Source organism: Schistocerca serialis, chromosome 10 (genome assembly GCF_023864345.2).
Source record: "Schistocerca serialis cubense isolate TAMUIC-IGC-003099 chromosome 10, iqSchSeri2.2, whole genome shotgun sequence".
Taxonomy (NCBI): Eukaryota; Metazoa; Arthropoda; class Insecta; order Orthoptera; family Acrididae; genus Schistocerca; species Schistocerca serialis.
In genome coordinates, this window is record NC_064647.1 from 33,999,193 (window position 1) to 34,017,801 (window position 18,609).

Sequence of the window (18,609 nt, forward strand, 5' to 3'; positions counted from 1 at the left end):
TCCCGCCAAGTACGAGGGCCTGGTGAGAATTTTCCCCTGAAGCTATGCAACCAACATTACACAACTGTCGTGCGGTTTCTTCTTCAAGACAATTCTCAGCCTCATTCTGCAGATGAAGATGTTCCTGCATTGTTTCAATTGGAAATGTTTGGTTACCCACAATACAGCCCGTAATTGTCTCCCACTGAGTTTCATCTCTGCTCAAACGAACCGCTGGCTATGAAGACAACATTTTGGTACAGACAACGAGCTTTAGGCCAGCGTAGAGAATTGGCGGAAAGCACCGGCGACTGCCTTCTATGATGAGGGTATTGGAAAGTTGGTACAACGCTACGACGAACGTCTGAGTCAGAACGGCGACTATGTAGAGAAGTAGCTGAAAGGTGTAGCTAACTTACAAATGAAACATTTCTGATTTTCACTGTGATTTTCATTTCGCGATCAATCGTAACTTACTTTCTGGACAGCCCTCGTAACTGCAGAGATGGTTGACGTCTGTTGCGGTATCTTGCCGTTTACCCATGTGAGAATGAACTGCATTCTTCCTATACTCTTCACACACGATGAGCGTGCCGACTTTTTCTGCGTAGGTAAATCCCATCGCCCACTCACGACCCATTGCTTGGACGGCCACACGTTAACTGATTAGCAAGTCGAAATGCGCGCCAGGAGCACACGAGGACAATGTAAGCAAACATAACAACATCGTACCTAGAAACTGTGGTGTCACCGCCAGACACCACACTTGCTAGGTGGTAGCCTTTAAATCGGCCGCGGTCCGTTAGTATATGTCGGACCCGCGTGTCGCCACTATCAGTGATTGCAGACCGAGCGCCGCCACATGGCAGGTCTAGAGAGACTTCTTAGCACTCGCCCCGAGTGGTACAACCGACTTTGCTATCGATGGTTCACTGACAAAATACGCTCTCAATTGCCGAGACGATAGTTAGCATAGCCTTCAGCTACGTCATTTGCTACGTCCTAGCAAGGCGCCATTACCAGTTACTATTGATACTGCAATCATGTACCGTCAAGAGCGACGCTCATGATTAATGGATTAAAGTTGAGTATTCCACCGGCTACGTCCGTTTTTGTAAAGTCTAATTTCCTTGTCCTGTTCCAGACCTCACGCCAGCCTGCGTGAGCTAAAACGCGTACCTTTCGGCTTCCTCTAATAATACGGTGTTGGCTCTCCTGCCAACCCACAACAGAAAACCCACAACAGATGAAGAGGCTTGCACAGGATAGAGTAGCATGGAGAGCTGCATCAAACCAGTCTCTGGACTGAAGACCACAACAACAACATGAGTGGGAAAGACCTTTTCTTATTATGAAATTAAGTAAGTCATGATTTCGTGGCAACATGAGTGAAAAAATTTGTGAAATTGTCTGTTCAAATGGTTCAAATGGCTCTGAGCACTATAGGACTTAACATCTGAGGTCATCAGTCCCCTAGAACTTAGAGTTACTTAAACCTAACTACCTAAGGATATCACACTCATCCATGCCCGAGGAACGATTCGAACCTACGACCGTAGCGGTCGCGCGGTTCCAGATTGAAACGCCTAGAACCGCTCGTCCACAACGGTCGGCAAAATTGTGTGTGTATGTCTGTATGCCAATAGTTTATACCAGATAAAAATTGTATTATGTCTCCAGCGCAACAAAAATACTTAAAAAATACTAAAAATTAGTTTCGTTTGTCATCTATGTTGTTGAGAAATATGAAACCAAGTCACACGCAGCCATGAATCTGTTGAGGTCCTCCATGTAGGCCTCTTGCAAGGACTCTACCATCCTTTGCCAGTTCCGCATCAACCATACTTTTTTTTTTAACACATGTACTTAGCTGATTGTCAGCTCCTCCATAATGAGGACCCTGCTTTTCACCCCCCCCCCTCCCCCCCCACTGTTGTTGTGGTACCCATTTGATCCACATTTTGCGAGATTGCCCCAACCTAACAGCCCTGTGGCGGACTCTTCATCTCCCTGATTCACTACTCCTGGTGCTAAGAGATGATGCCACAGCTGCTGACTTAGTTTTACATTCTATTTGTGATGTGGGCTTTTACTACTCTCTTTAAGGAAGGGCCACTTAACTTTATTGGCCAATTGAGGGATTGGAAGATCACTCTATTGCTTCCTCTGCCAAGACTGGGCTATGGCTGTCTGGGCTTGGTGGTCCACCCCAGCCCTCACCCTACCTGCTCTTTTACTCTTCCTCCCCCTCTCACATTGTCTGTTTGACTTGTTCATCTTTTGTCTATCTGTGCTTCTCTTGCTCTGTCTGTGTTGCTAATCTTTCCTAGGCAGTTTGTGAATGGAGTATCTCTGGTAAGTGACTGGGATGGGGGATGTTAGTCACCTCATTGCACTCTGCTTTCGGGGGCTTCCAGCTGCTTCCTACATAGGGCACCTTGCCTGCCTTTTTTCCTATGTCTCCTTTTCTTCTTTTTTGTGCCTCATCTAGGCTTCGTTGACCATTGGTAGATCTTGTTTTTTTTTTCTCCTGGGTTACACAGTAGGTTGTCTCTGATGTAGACTGTCTCTTCAGGGAAAAAGGGACTGATGACCTACTAGTTTGGTCCCTTTAATCATCCAACCTACCAGCTAACCCATGTTAGTTGCTCTTTGGATATTATAAATATGGCTGGGAATTGTGGGCTACACGAATACTTAATGTGGACCTCATATGGCCCATGGCCACAGTTTGAGGACCACTGCTTTAGAGTGAGGTATACAGTAATTTTGTACAGTAAATACCACCAATTGAGCCATCATCCAAAATGAATAGTTTTTGTGGAAATTGAGGCAGTTATAATGCACTTTAAATTTCTGCAGAGGGCACATTTGGCCCTCTAATTTCACCAATAGCAATTTGCCACAACCATGTTCATTATTTATAATTAACAAGTGTGATTAACAAGTAGGTCAGTGAGCTGGAGAGAATAGTAAATCCTTCAAGTCACAAATGGCTTGTCAAATTGCACTTAAGTATCACAACATAAAATAGCCTGTGTGCACAGCTGTAACAAGTTGTTCACCACGAGGTGACCTGCGATCTTCTCTGTGCAGCACCTCCGCGACCAGCTCAGGACATCCAGAGAGTGACTGCTGGACCTGTCCGCAGCAGACCAGCTACCACTGTGCCACCCAACCACCGGCCATCCTACGATGAGCTGGAGCACGTGCAGGGGCAGGAGTGGAAGGAGCAACTACCAGCCAAACAGGTACAGTACTCCTGCATCGCTTCACTAGTCTTCATTGAGATGTACATCAACTCATTCATGAGAAAGCTTACAGCAATGTGCTGCTCACACATGTCAAGCTACAGTAGCATCGGACTCGATATGTGTGAGCAGCCCATTCTATGTTTACTCTTTTAAAATTCTGTGGCTAAAGCTTCATCGCTTAATATTTATTTTATACATGACATGCCAGTTTCAGTGTTTTACTTCTGATGAAGGCACTCTTAGTAGTCGCCGAAACCTAGGTCAAAAGACTTCATTTTTGTGACCGAGGGCTGTTATTGCCTTAATTTTACATTGTAAGCGGCCGCTGATAGCGCAGCCGTGTTCAAAACTTTTTTTCTGTCCTTCGTGCAGAGTCACCTATCTTCCACCATGTAGTGTACCTGACAACAGTAGGTGACTGTAATGGTTGTGTATGTGTGTGCCGTGGTGTCATGTTGGATGACGATGATGATGAAAGAGCTCCAAGCATGCGCCCTACAAACACCAAGGCCCCAATCCCCTCCCCCCCCCCCCCCAAGCACAAAGGCCTGGCCCCCCTGATCTCCAAGCCCCCTCCCCCCTACAGAGCACCAAGGTACCGTCTACTGTGCACCAAGACGCTCCCCAGAGCACCAAGAAATTACTTCCCCTGAGCACCAAGCTATCACTCGCCCCCCCCCCTTCCCCAGCACCAAGGCTCCATCTCCAGTGAGCACCAAGCCGCCCCCCCCCCCTCCCGAGCACCAAGGCCTTGAAGCCCCATCTGATGGATGGTTCACCATCAACAGTGTCACTCGAAGCTGTAGACATGCTTGGAAGTATTTAGTGCAGGACACACACACACACACACACACACAAAGACTGGTGACCAGGAACTTTAAGCCAGCACCTCTCCAGCACTTGCCAGCCATCCCTAGGACTCGAACCTGCTTAACTCTGATTCGAGTGCCACCACACAAGTGTGCGTTACTGACCTTGGTGTTGGGCCATATAATAGTACTGAAATGTATAAGTACCACTTTTTACATCTCACCAATTAATGCTGATGGGTAATGAACCAACATTCTATGTGAAACTAAATTCATATTTTGTATTAAATATACAATGGAAAACATTTAAGAAATATATATATATTGTTAGGGTTTGAACTAGCTATCTGTACCGTTTATTACTCGTGGAACAATGTTAAACCATGTTTCTTTGTTTCAGTTATGCCACACAGTGTGCTATGACATTCTGAGAAAGATAATTTTTGTTTTAAAATCCAAAGCTATATCAGCTGGTGAAGAACTTGGGCCTGAATTTTGGAACAAGTGTCACCTGCTTTATATCACTGGATTCCTCTTTTCAAAAGCTTTAGGCTGGCACTAATAGTTCTTTCTTCCATATCTCGGCAATGTAAAAAATACAACTCTACTGAGTAGTACAACATGTCGGAAAACGTGATCCAATATTGTGAATGTGTAAGAACTTTTCAGGGTATCCACTCCACAGATAATCGTTTAATGTATTCTTGTTGTTTAAAGCATATTTCTTTGTTGTTTGGAAGAATCTAGGAGTCTAACATGTGGTTTTCAGACTGAACGACCGCTGATATTCAACTTTTTTGACGACGAAGACTTTATTGGATCTACGAGACCACCCCCTGAACCAACCACTGAACGTCAGACATCGATCACGAGCAACATCCAGCTAGACCAACGGACGACGCAATATCCAGAGGCAACTGAAGATACTGCAACCCAGAATCATGGTGCAGAATACACGACAGAGGACATCCAACGGCCTATGACCAATAAACCACCTAGCAAGCCGAATAGATTGAGTGGATATAAGAATCAACAAAGACACTCGCCCCTGAGAGGTTCAATGAGAAGAAAGAAACCAGTTCAGTCAAGCAGCAACCAATACAGTTTTGGCGTTACGACAGATCAGACCAGTATTGACCAAACAACTTCAGAAAATCATTTTAGCTACAGGGAAACTTCAACAACGACTCCAACAACGACAGATACATGGAATGAAGATGCAAAGCGACAAATTAACATCACAGAAGATGTAACAGCACAAACTGTGAGACCAGCTGTACCAGAGAACTTTGAAATAACTGTTGGAAGTTATAACACGAAACCAAAGATTACATTTCAGAAGGGGAATCTCGATGCAGAATCGCCTACAGCAGATATTATTTACAGTGAAGACTGGAGACCACCCCTTGCTATCAAGCCACACAGTGAAGAGCCCATTACCGAGGAGCTCTCTGGACACATTAGACAGTCCCAGACTACCACTTCCAGGGCTAGCAGCAATACCCAAAGACCTTTCCAGGCTGTTGAAGCACAGCCATTTTACATCAGGAAAAAGCCATCATATATCACTTCAGAAAGCATCCTCACTGCAGGAGATCACCTTGAAGGAAATTCAGCTTTCGTCACAAATAATGGGCCTGTTTCTCATCATAGTGCAGGCAATGCCAGACCTCCAGGAAGACACCCTTATACACCACAGGAAAGTGGACCATCATCGGCCGGAGCATTGGTGGACAGTGGGAGCCGACCACTTTTGCTCGAGGTCAGTACCCAATCTACCCAAAATGGACACGGCCAGACAGGTGGTCCAGTGGACAGTGGGGTAGCCTCGACGCCGTCTTCAGGCCTCGCCCAGAGGCGACCTGGAGCCTCCAGCGGCAAGCGGCGGCGGCCCATCCACAGGAAGAGACCAGTGCCTCACGACTCGGCCAATGTGGTGGCCACGGTCGAGGCGTCGTACGTGCGGGACAGTGCAGCTCAAGGAGACAGTGTCAAGGTGAGGCTCAAAGCCGAGCAGTGTATGACTTGAACTGACTGTTCTCTGCAGCACTACAGACTTCTTCCTCTGTGTATTCTTTCCAACTGCACCTCAACTGTGAAAATCGATGGTGGATGCATGATGAGGACTACCTATGAGCACTCTTATCATCTGTTCCTTCTCTTCTCTTTGTAGATGCTACATGGGAACTACAGTTTTGTGAACCTTCTGGATCTATACACATATATATATATATATCGGTGTGTGTGTGTGTGTGTGTGTGTGTGTGTGTGTGTGTGTGTATATTTCAGCGTAGCTCTGGAACACCAGGAGCAATTTCAGCTAAATTTAGTACATGGAGACAATGACCATGAGGGTAAGATGTCCCTAGTGGTGTGAGGCTTGAAACTAGTGACATTTACCTATACACATATCTCAAGAAAATCTGTAACAATTTAAACCAAACTTCGTCTGCCAGAAATCACGTTCACAGTTCCCTCTGAACAGGAGTAATTTTGGGTCAGGTTAATCTTAATTCAGCGCCTATCAATCAATAAGTTTATTGCTCACCAAGATGGCGGTGACCGTTAAGGAGGCTCCTTGGTTTGAAAAACGACGCTACGAGTGCAGGGATACGTTCCTGGGAGGTGTGTGGCGTTTAGAACCAGCCCGGTGACACCAACGTAACGGTCCTGGAAAGTTGCTTCGGGACTCGCATTTAAGAGTTTATCCTGACAGTCTGCTTTCTTTTCTGGAACCATGTTTTTAAATAGGACCTAGCCAAGTCACTCAGTCTCGATTTCGTCGGTGTCCTGGAGCAGTTAACATGTAGCGTTCGGGTAGTCAGTGTCCATCACAGAGGACCTCGTCGTCAGTCACCGTGTTGACGAAAGTCTGGTTCTAAAGCCTCAAGGGCTCATAGAAGTATTGAGAGCATTCTAAATTCGAGTATGATGGTTACTGTTCACGAGACGAAAATGATCTACGTGATCCACGCGATCAGAAGGAAACTGCCAGCAACAATGTGCATAACACGACGAGATGCTACAGCCTGCAGGCTAGGTGACATGCTATGCTCCAAAGTCGCTCCTCATTGCTACTATTTCTCTCTCGCTTGTCTCAATCTATAGTGGCTTCCTTGCTATTGATTTGTATTATTTTTTAATGGCGCTTGATGACATGTGAAATCTGGTCTCTGTTTCTGGCTCTATTTCCTCCCGATTTCAGTGCCTAATAATCGTTTTCCTGTATATAAATCTTAAGTGCAGAATACATAAGTAAAATTTGGACCGCTCCTATTGATATGTTTGTGCTACAGCCCTTCCTGTTCACTTACATATCCATCATAAGTTTTGATTAATCAATTGATTGGTTGATTCATGCCGGTGAGGAGGATCGAGTCAGATCCGCACGGCACGTCAACATCTTCTTTGGGTGCCACGTCTTAGGGGGAGTGGGGGCGCACGCGAGGTGGAGCACGAATCACATTTATCTTTTATGGTGATGCAATTTTCATTCTGTGTGGACTGTTGCATCTCGCGGTGGCTTGCATAGAAGGATCGACAGAGAAGGAACACTGTGTTGGTCACACGATACTGCACAATCTCACTAAAAGTATCGGGACACCCCTGTGTAATGCAGAAAACAAGATGTCATGAGAGGCGGAACACCCAGTATAAAAGGAGGCAGGGAGTATTCTGTTGTCTCTGGTAATCCATTAAGGGAAGCCAGACTGCAGCCGGACACACTGCATTTGAACCTAACGTCGTTTATTCTTTTTAACAGATGCAACCAGTTTCGACACCAGGCCCCAAGTGTCACCTGCCATCCACAATCTTTTTCAATGGCAGTGAACAGAATCGTATGCAGGGGGTCGAAATTAACTAGACCCCATACCTTCCGTGGCAACAAGCCCAGCATGACCTAATGACATCTGACGGTGACACCATGTGGTGTCAAAGCTGGTAGCATCTGAAAAAAAAAGAACAGATGCAAATACAGCCGCTGGTTTTGTCATCATTATTCAAGTTCCATTTTGTTGTCAATACAGAAGCAGTAACAGCAGGATGGGCCGTTCAGGGGAGCTCAGTGATTTCAAACGTGAACCAGTCATCGGATGTCACCTGAGTAATAAAGACGTCGGGGACATTTTAACCCTTCTAAATGTCTTCAAATTGACAGATCGCGATATGATTGTGCAGTGGAGAGGCGAAGAAATAACCACAGTTAAACCAAAACCAGACAGAGCTCATACACTATGTGATCAATAGTATCCGGCCACTCCTAAAAACATACGTTTTTCAAATTAGGTGCATCGTGCTGCCACCCACTGCCAAGTACATATCAGCGACCTCAGTAGTCATTAGACATCGTGAGAGAGCAGAATGGGACGCTCCGCGGAACTCACGGACTTCGAACGTGGTCAGGTGATTAGGTGTCACATGTGTCATACGTCTGACGCGAGACTTCCACATTCCTAACCATCCCTGGGGCCACTGTTTCCGATGCGATAGTGATGTGGAAACGTGAAGGGACACATACAGACCAAAAGCGTAGCCGGCCGTTGTGGCCGAGAGGTTCTAGGCGCTTCAGTCCGGAACAGCGCTGCTGCTATGGTCGCAGGTTCGAATCCTGCCCCGGGCATGGATGTGTGTGGTCCCTAGGTTAGTGAGGTTTAAGTAAAGTCTAGGAGACTGATGACCTCAGATCTTAAGTCCCATAGTGCTCACAGCCATTTGAACCATTTGAACCACAAAACCGTACAGGACGATCTCGTCTGTTGACTGACTGAAACCGCTGACAGTTGAAGAAGGTCGTAATGTGTAATAGGCAGACATCTATCCAGACCATTACACAGGAATTCCAAACAGCATCAGGATGCACTGCAAGTACCATGACAGTTAAGTGGGATGTGAGAAAACTTGGATTTCATGGTGGAGCGGCTGCTCATAAGCCACAGATCACGGCGTCAAATGTCAAACGACACCTCGCTTGCTGTAAGTAGCGTGAATATTGGACGACTGCTGTGGAGAAACGTTGTGAGGAGTGACGAATCACGGTACACAACGTGGCAATTCCATGACAGGGTGCGGGTATGGCGAATGCCCGGTGAACGTCATCTGCCACCGCGTGTAGTGCCAATAGAAAATTCGAAGGCGGTAGTGTTGAGGTGTGGTCGTGTATTTCATGGAGAGGGTTTGCACCCCTTGTTGTTTTGCGTGCACTATCACAGCACAGAGCTACACTGCTGTTTTAAGCACCCCCTTGTTTCCCACTATTGAAGAGCAATGCGGGACTGGCGACTGCATCTTTCAACACGATCGAGCACCTGTTCGTAATGCACGGCCTGTGGCGGAGTGGTTACACGACAATAACATCCCTATAATGGACTAGCCTGCACAGAGTCCTGACCTGAAACATATAGAACACCTTTGGGATGTTTTGGGACGCCGACTTCGTGCCAGGCCTCAACGACCGACATCGATACCTCTCCTCAGCGCAGCACTCCGTGAAGAATGGGCTGCCATTCCACAAGAAACCTTCCAGCACCTAACTGAACGTATGCCTACGAGAGTGGAAGTTGTCATCAAGGCTAAGGGTGGGTCGCACCATATTGAACTCCAGCATTACCGATGGAGGGCGCCACGAACTTGTACGTCATTTTCAGCCAGGTGTCCGGGTGCTTTTGATCACATAGTGTATACTGACGGACACAGCCCGTAGAATGCTGCGGAGGGTGGTTGTAAGAAATCGCATGAAAACAGAGGAAGCAATCACTCGAGAGTTCCGAAGTGCTACCAGCAGTTCAGCTAGCACAATTACTGTGTATAGGAAGTTAAAAGAAATGGGGTAGAGCAGTCTGGGAGCTCCTCGTAAGCCACACAAGTCTGTAGTCACTGACAGATGACGCGTCGCGTGGTACACAGAGGGTCGCCACTGTGCAGTGGACGGCTGGAAGCGAATGACGCTCCTGAATCTCGCGGTATCCTGTGACAATCCGATGGAGTTTAGGCGGTGCCTGGAGAACTTTACCTGCTATCACGTGAAGCGCCAACATGGTGGTGACGTTACAGTATGAGGGTGTTCGCCGTGGTTAGGGTGTAGTCGCCTTATTCCAGTTAAGAAAACTCTAAACGTGGAAGGATATGAACACATTTTAAAGGACTGTGTACTATTAGGTGCACCTGGCCACGCTTTGCTTGAAAAGAAAGAAAAGAGAAAGCAAATGTTTCTAATGTGTACAGTGGATACACGTCTTGAACTCCTTCTCTCCCATGTCTCTGTCCGTCTCCTCTCCCCCTTTCTTTGTCCATCCCCTCCTCCTCCCCTCTCTCCGCTCATCGTTTCCCTCTCTCTCCATCTCCTCCTGCCCCCCTCGCTCTATCAGTCTCCTTCGCCCCGTTTCCTACGTCCATTTTCTCCCATCCATCAGACCAACTCCTTGTCCCCCATCTCTCTGAGCTTGAGACTTGTTTTTTGTTAGTGCAAATTCAGATTTTCTAGTCGTAATCTAATCAATAAGCCATAAATACAACTTTTCTCTTTGCTGAAAACTATTCAAAAAATGGTTCAAATGGTTCTGAGCACTATGGGACTCAACTGCTGAGGTCATAAGTCCCCTAGAACTTAGAACTACTTAAACCTAACTAACCTAAAGACATCACATACACATGCATGCCCGAGGCAGGATTGGAACCTGCGACCGTAGCGGTCGCGCGGTTCCAGACTGTAGCGCCAGAACCGCTCGGCCACCAGCGGCCGGCGAAAACTATTCGCTATTGCACATTGAAAGTATTTAGTCTTTAAATGCGAACATTTTACGTTAGGTTGCCGGCCGCGGTGGTCTCGCGGTTCTAGGCGCGCAGTCCGGAACCGCGCGACTGCTACGGTCGCAGGTTCGAATCCTGCCTCGGGCATGGATGTGTGTGATGACCTTAGGTTAGTTAGGTTTAAGTAGTTCTAAGTTCTAGGGGACTGATGACCACAGCTGTTAAGTCCCATAGGGCTCAGAGCCATTTTTTTTACGTTAGGCTTTACCGTGGCTGTCGTTGACATCAAATGAAACAACATGTTTACTGTTAATAGTCACTGTTTATTTATCCTCACGACGCGTTTCAAAGGTTTAAACCTCTAACATCAGGTAAATTTACATTTATTAGTATGACATCTGCGTGTGTGTTGGGCTGCCATTTTTTGGAGGAACTTGTGGTCTGTCTCCAGTTGCCACAGATTTCTTTCACTGTCGTAACCCATCAAGTGTATAGTGTCGAATTTTACAAACAAATATGGAGACGCCTTTGAAATGCGTCGTGGGGATAAATAAACAGTGATTGGTAATAGTAAACTTGTTATTTCATTTAAAGTACACGCATCAATAAAAGTTTTGCATCACCTCGGTTCCGAGAGTTCCTTAACGTGTACAGATAATTGGAATAGAGATCAACATAAACATCATTTCCGCCCTTTTTATTGCTCATGAAAACCACACATTGCATGTTGTATCAACATAAAGCAGGATCTTCAGAGGTGGTGGTTCAGATTGCTGTACACACCAGTATCTCTAATACCCAGTATCACGCCATCTTGCATTGATGCATGTCTGTATTCGTCGTGACATACTATCCACAAGTTCATGAAGACACTGTTGGTCCAGATGGTTCCACTCCTCAACGGCGATTGGTTGGTAGGTTACGTCGTAGCCTTTTCAATCTACCCCAGGCATGTTCGATAGGGTTCATGTCTCGAGAACATGCTCGCCACTCTAGTCGAGCGATGTCGTTATCCTGAAGGAATCTTGTGAATTTTGTGAATATGTGCACGATGGGGGCGGAAATTGTCGTCCATAAAGATGAATCCTCCCCAATATGCTGCCGATATGGTTCCACTATCGGTCAGAGGATGGCATTTACGTATCGTACAGCGGTTACGGCGCGTTCCGTGACCACCAGCGGCGTGCATGGGCCCCACATAATGCAACCCCAAAACAGCAGGGAACCTCCACCTTGCTGCACTCGCTGGACAGTGTGTCTAAGGCAGTCAGCCAGACCGGGTTGTCTCCTAACACGTCTCTGACAATCGCCTGGTTGAAGGCATATGCGACACTCATCGGTGAAGAGAACGTGATGCCAATCCTGAACGGTCCGTTCGGCATGTTGTTGGGCCCATCTGTACCCCGCTCGCATGGTATCGTGGTTGCAAAGATGGCCATGGACATCGGGAGTGAAGTTGCGCATTGTGCAGCCTATTGCTCACAGTTTGAGTCGTAACACGACGTCCTTTGGCTGCACAAAAAGCATTATTCAACACGGTGGCGTTGCTGTCAGGGATTCTCCGAGCCATAATCCGTAGGTAGTGGTCATCCACTGTAGTAGTAGCCCTTCGGCAGCCTGAGCGAGGCATGTCATCGACAGTTCCTGGCTTTCTGTATGGCCTCCAAGTCCGAACAACATCGCTTTGCTTCACTCCGACACGCCTGGACACATTCCTTGTTGAGAGCCCCTCCTAGCACAAAGTAACAATGCGGACGCGATCGAAGCGCGCTTTTGGACGTCTAGGCGTGGTGAAATACAGGCAACACGATCCGTGTATCTCCTTCCTGGTGGAATGACAGGAACTGATCGGCTGTTGGACCCCGTCCGTCAAATAGGCGGTGCTCATGCATGGTTGTTTATATCTTTGGGCGGGTTTAGTGACATCTCTGAACAGTCAAAGGGACTGTGTCTGTGATACGATGTCCACAGTCAACGTCTATCTTCAGTGTTCTGGGAACCGGGGTGATGCAAAACGTGTTTTGATGTGTGTATACAGTCTCTACGTGTCTAAACATTTATTACACTAACGTGAAAAAAATTGAAGTAGATCAGAAAGGTAGGTTTTGACATCTTTGGTAACGATGTTTTCCCTTTATATATTACATATACACATTTATATAATAATTGTATTAAAAATATACATATTTTAAAGAATTACGTGCCTATAACACGCGCCATTAGAGTTAAACGTTGTGTCAAAACTTCAACGCAATCGGGCAAGAACTTTCGAAGACGAACTAATTTGAACAAAGCAACAATTACATGTTTATAACGATTCTCCTTTTATTACATACGCATCAGATTGCGTTCCAGTAGGTACATAAAACCACTTGCCTATTTGAATGCAATGTTGTGTTAAAATTTCAAAGTAGTTCGCGGAGAACTTTCGGAGATTTGAGGTTTCCAAGAAATTTACTTATATAGAAACTGTTAATGTTCGTGATCGTAAATTTGACCGAATGCTTTGAAATATTGACATTACGCTGTATTGGAATACGCGTGTGTCTATAAATACCGCCAGCCGCTGTGGCCAAGCGGTTCTAGGCGCTTCAGACCGGAACCGCGTGACTGCTACGGTCGCAGGTTCGAATCCTGCCTCGGGCATGGATTTGTGTTATGTACTTTGGTTAGTTAGGTTTAAGTAGTTCTAAGTTCTAGGGGACTGATGACCACAGATGTTAAGTCCCATAGTGCTCAGAGCCATATATATACCAAAATAAGTCGAAATACTTTTGCGCGTACTGTGTATAATTCCGACAACTTTATCGATTCACAGTATGTTCCGGAAGGCTAGCAGAAACAAGATTAAAATAAAGAAATCTAACTTGGTTAGCAACTCATCTGTAATGACCTTTATATAGGTAGTATAGGATGCATCGCAGCTAGCATAAAATATCATTATTTACGATATCTCCGCGTCAGGAAAGAAATGTGGGGTAAGTCTTATAAAAGTAATTTGAACCACGGAGTACTGACATGATCTGCGACCACGGTATTAAATGAGATTAGTACCATTTGTAAGATAATAACAGCAAAGATTTACACTACTGGTCATTAAAATTACTACACCACGAAGATGACGTGCTACAGACGCGAAATTTAACCGACAGGAAGACGATGCTGTGATATGCAAATGATTAGCTTTTCAGAGCATTCGACCAAGGCTGGCGCCGGTGGCGACATCTACAACGTGCTGACATGAGGAAAGTTTCCAACCGATTTCTCATACACAAACAGCAGTTGACCGGCGTTGCCTGGTGAAACGTTGTTGTGATGCCTCATGTAAGGAGGAGAAACGCGTACCATCAAGTTTCCGACTTTGATAAAGGTCGGATTGTAGCCCATCGCGAATGTGGTTTATCGTATCGCGACATTGCTGCTCGCGTTGGTCGAGATCCAATGACTGTTAGCAGGATATGGAATCGGTGGGTTCAGGAGAATAACACGGAACACCGTGCTGGATCCCAACGGCCTCGTATCACTAGCAGTCGAGATGACAGGCATCTTATCCGCATGGCTGTAACGGATCGTGCAAGCCACGTCTCGATCCCTGAGTCAACAGATGGCGACGTTTGCAAGACAACAACCATCTGCACTAACAGTTCGACGACGTTTGCAGCAGCATGGACTATCAGCTCGGAGACCACGGCTGCGGTTAGCCTTGACGCTGCATCACAGACAGGGGCGCCTGCGATGGTGTACTCAACGACGAACCTGGGTGCACGAATGGCAAAACGTCATTTTTTCGGATGAATCCAGGTTCTGTTTACAGCATCATGATGGTCGCATCCGTGTTTGGCAACATCGCGGTGAACGCACATTGGAAGCGTTTATTCGTCATCGCTATACTGGCGTATCACCCGGCGTGATGGTATGGGGTGCCATTGGTTACACGTCTCGGTCACCTCTTGTTCGCATTGACGGCACTTTGAACAGTGGACGTTACATTTCAGATGTGTTACGACCCGTGGCTCTACCCTTCACTCGATCCCTGCGAAACCCTACATTTCAGCAGGATAATGCACGACCGCATGTTGCAGGTCCTGTACGGGCCTTTCTGGATACAGAAAATGTTCGACTGCTGCCCTGGCCAGCATATTCTCCAGATCTCTCACCAATTGAAAACGTCTGGTCAATGGTAGCCGAGCAACTAGCTCGTCACAATACGCTAGTCACTACTCCTGATGAACTGTGTTATCGTGTTGAAGCTGCACGGGCAGCTGTACCTGTACACGCCATCCAAGCTCAGTTTGACTCAATGCCCAGGCGTATCAAGGCCGTTACTACGGCCAGAGGTGGTTGTTCCGCGTACTGATTTCTTAGGATCTATGCGCCCAAATTGCGTGAAAATGTAATCACATGTCAAAAAATGGTTCAAATGGCTCTGAGCACTATGGGACTTAACATCTATGGTCATCAGTCCCCTAGAACTTAGAACTACTTAAACCTAACTAACCTAAGGACATCACACAACACCCAGTCATCACGAGGCAGAGAAAATCCCTGACCCCGCCGGGAATCACATGTTAGTTATAGTATAATATATTTGTCCAATGAATACCCGTTTATCACCTGCATTACTTCTTGGTGTAGCAATTTTAATGGCCAGTAGTGTATATACATTTTTCTTTTTATTGTTCTCCAAAACTGACGGAACAAAGTGAATACGCGACGCCTAATTATCAAATAACATCTTCAATCTCTTACAATTCCAGATCTGCTGATAATTAATTTAATCAGTAACTCTACACTTTGATACAATGGTAACTGGAGACCGTTTTCGTGTGATTCTGTCTAAATGCGGGCTCGAACTCTGTAAAAAATGGATACACGTCGTCTTTCTCTGCGGATGGGAAATCGTAATAAGAAAGTAGGCAGGAATGTATCTGTGATCTTTTCTTGTGACTTTACGTAATCTCAGACCAAGGTTATTCATTGAATTACTGCTTGATATTTTATCCAAAACTTACGATATAATTTCTAGCCTCGTTGAAAGGTGGGAAACATACGAGATACTACATCGGAACGAAAAACAATAACCTGTTTGTTACACTGTTTACCAAGCACAGCCTCTGATGTACAACATGCGCTGAAGCAATGAATGCAAAGCACCGGCTCCCTTTTAATGCAGACAGTTCTTATTTGAGTGCGTGCTCTGTAATCGCTTTGCGTCGACCTATGACCCTCACTTGAGAGATACGAAGCAGCAGCGACATACTTTCCAAGTTTTTTCAGAGTACTGACTCTCACCATTTCAAGGCTGTAAACATCTACAGGGTCTTCGGGACCTATCAAATAAGCTCATTTTCTCGAAATCGTGTCTCCTAGCTTTTTACGTTTTAGACAAACCTACACATAAAGATGAATTTAACCGTGAGCAACATGTTAGTTTAAATCTGCTGGAAGACACGAAATCGGCTTCAAGTAATTCGAATGGCAAGATAGTGCATACTGGGCACAGCTGAACATCGCTCTCAAGGCTTACGAAAATTTTTGTTAGTAACGTGCCTGATCCAGGCACACTTTTTTTTCTTGTTGTAGTCCAACGCGCCTCGGAACTAAAACTTAAGTCTCAATGGATACACTGAAGCAACACTTGCTTTAGTTTGCGGCATAGCATTAAATGAAGGACAGACACTATGTGATCAAAAGTATCCGAACATCTCAAAAACATACGTTTTTAATATTAGGTACATTGTGCTGCACCTACTGACAGGTACTATGCATCAGCGACCTTAGTAGTCATTAGACATCGTGAGAGAGCAAAATGAGGGTCTCCGCAGAACTCACGGACTTCGAACGTGGTCAGGTGATTGGGTGTCACTTGTGCCATACGTCTGTACGCGAGATTTACACACTCCTAAACATCCCTAGGTGCATTGTTTCCGATGTGATAGTGAAGAGGAAACGTGAAGGGACAAGTACAGCACAAAATCGTACAGGCTGAACTCGTTTGTTGACTGACAGAGACCGCCGACAGTTGAAGAGAGTCGTAGTGTGTAATAGGTAGACATCTGTCCAGATCACAACACAGGAATCCCAACTGCATCAGGATCCACTGCAAGTACCATGCCAGTTAAGTGGGAGGTGAGAAAACTTGGATTTCATAGTGGAACGGCTGATCATAAGCCACACATCATGCCTGTAAAAGCCAAACGACACCTGACTTGTTGTAAGGAGCGTAAACATTGGACGACTGAACTGTGAAGAAACGTTCTGTGGAGTGACGAATCACTATACACAATGTGGCGATTCCATGGCAGGGTGTGGGTTTGGTGAATGCCCGGTGAACGTCATCTGCCACCGTGTGTAGTGCCAACAGTAAAATTCGGAGGCGGTGGTGTTATGGTGTGGTCGTGTTTCTCATGGAGGGGGCTTGCACTCCTTGTTGTTTTACGTGGCACTATCACAGCACAGGCATACATTGTTTTAAGCACCTTCTAGCTTCCTACTGTTGAAGAGCAATTCGGGGTTGGCGACTGCATATATCAACACGATTGAGCACCTGTTCATAATGCACAGCCTGTGGCGCAGTGGTTACAAGACAATAACTCCCTGTAATGAACTGGCCTGCAGAGAGTCCTGACCTGAATCCTATAGCACAACTTTCGGATGTTTTGGAACGCCGACTTCGTGCCAGGCCTCACCGACTAACGTCGAAACCTCTCCTCAGTGCAGCAGTACGTGGGGAAAGGGCTGCCATTCCCCAAGAAACCTTCCAGCACCTGATTGAACGTATGCCTGCGAGAGTGGAAGCTGTCATGACGGCTAAGGGTGGGCCAACACCATACTGAATTGCAGCGTTACCGATGGAGGGTGCCACGAACTTGTAAGTGATTTTGAGTCAGGTGTCCGAATTCTTCTGATCACATAGTGTAGCTGTTACATTCCGATCCACGAACGGTGACTGTTTGCGCAGGTCTAGAGAAAGACGTGTGTTGCACTGTTGCCTGCTCCAAGCGACAGCTGTGGTACGCGCATACACATGCTTTGCACTCGATGAAAGTGTGTATCCTGCAAATTATGTCTCTCACTTGCATGTGTAGAATTGTCGCTTACCTTTACCTGTTCGCAAAGAATGAAATAAAAATTAATGAAGTAACTCGCTACAATTACGCTTATTGTTCGTATTGCGTACGACATTCTCAGCGGAGCGTTCAGGAGACTATCGAACGCTCAGAGGCTGTCGGAGAATGCGTGACGTAGGTGCGCGGAACGAGCCTAAATTCAACCGCCATCACTTGTGACTCCAACTATAGCTTCACGCGAAAAAAAGATCTCAGAAGAGATAAACGAAATAAGTACAGTGCTATTAACGGTTTTTTTCCATTTGGCCACGAAATGTTCATCAAGTGTGTCAGTGATACACAGTTACACTTCAAATTGTGCATCGCAACACGTTTGCGACATCACCACCACATTCAACTGACACACTTTAATTCGTGAATATACGATAAAGAAGTATTGTTCATCTTATTGTCGCTATTACTAACACATCCATTTATTCCAAGTGATGAGGTCCCACACTACGAGGAGCGTAGGGGACGATGCGGGAAACCCGCACCGCCGACTAGGCGAGGTCCAAGCGGAGGTGGTTTGCCATTTCCTTCCTCCGATCCTAATGGGGTGAATGATGATGATGAGGACGACACAAAAACACCCAGTCATCTCGATGCCGGTAAAATCCATGACCCCGCCGGGAATCGAACACGGGACCCTGTGCGTGGGAAGCGAGAACGCTACCACAAGAGCATGAGCTGCAGATTTATTCCAACTAG

At 46.1% G+C, this 18,609-nt stretch overlaps 1 protein-coding gene across 1 annotated transcript in view; it reads left to right on the forward strand.

Moving 5' to 3' along the window:
- The window catches only part of LOC126425206 (proteoglycan 4-like), a 38,141-nt gene that overhangs the window by 10,816 nt on the left and 8,716 nt on the right, over nt 1-18,609 (forward strand). The window contains exons 2-3 of the mRNA XM_050088163.1: nt 3,076-3,230; nt 4,812-6,038. Coding sequence (XP_049944120.1) covers nt 3,076-3,230; nt 4,812-6,038 — 1,382 coding nt within the window. The remainder of the gene's footprint in view (nt 1-3,075; nt 3,231-4,811; nt 6,039-18,609) is intronic.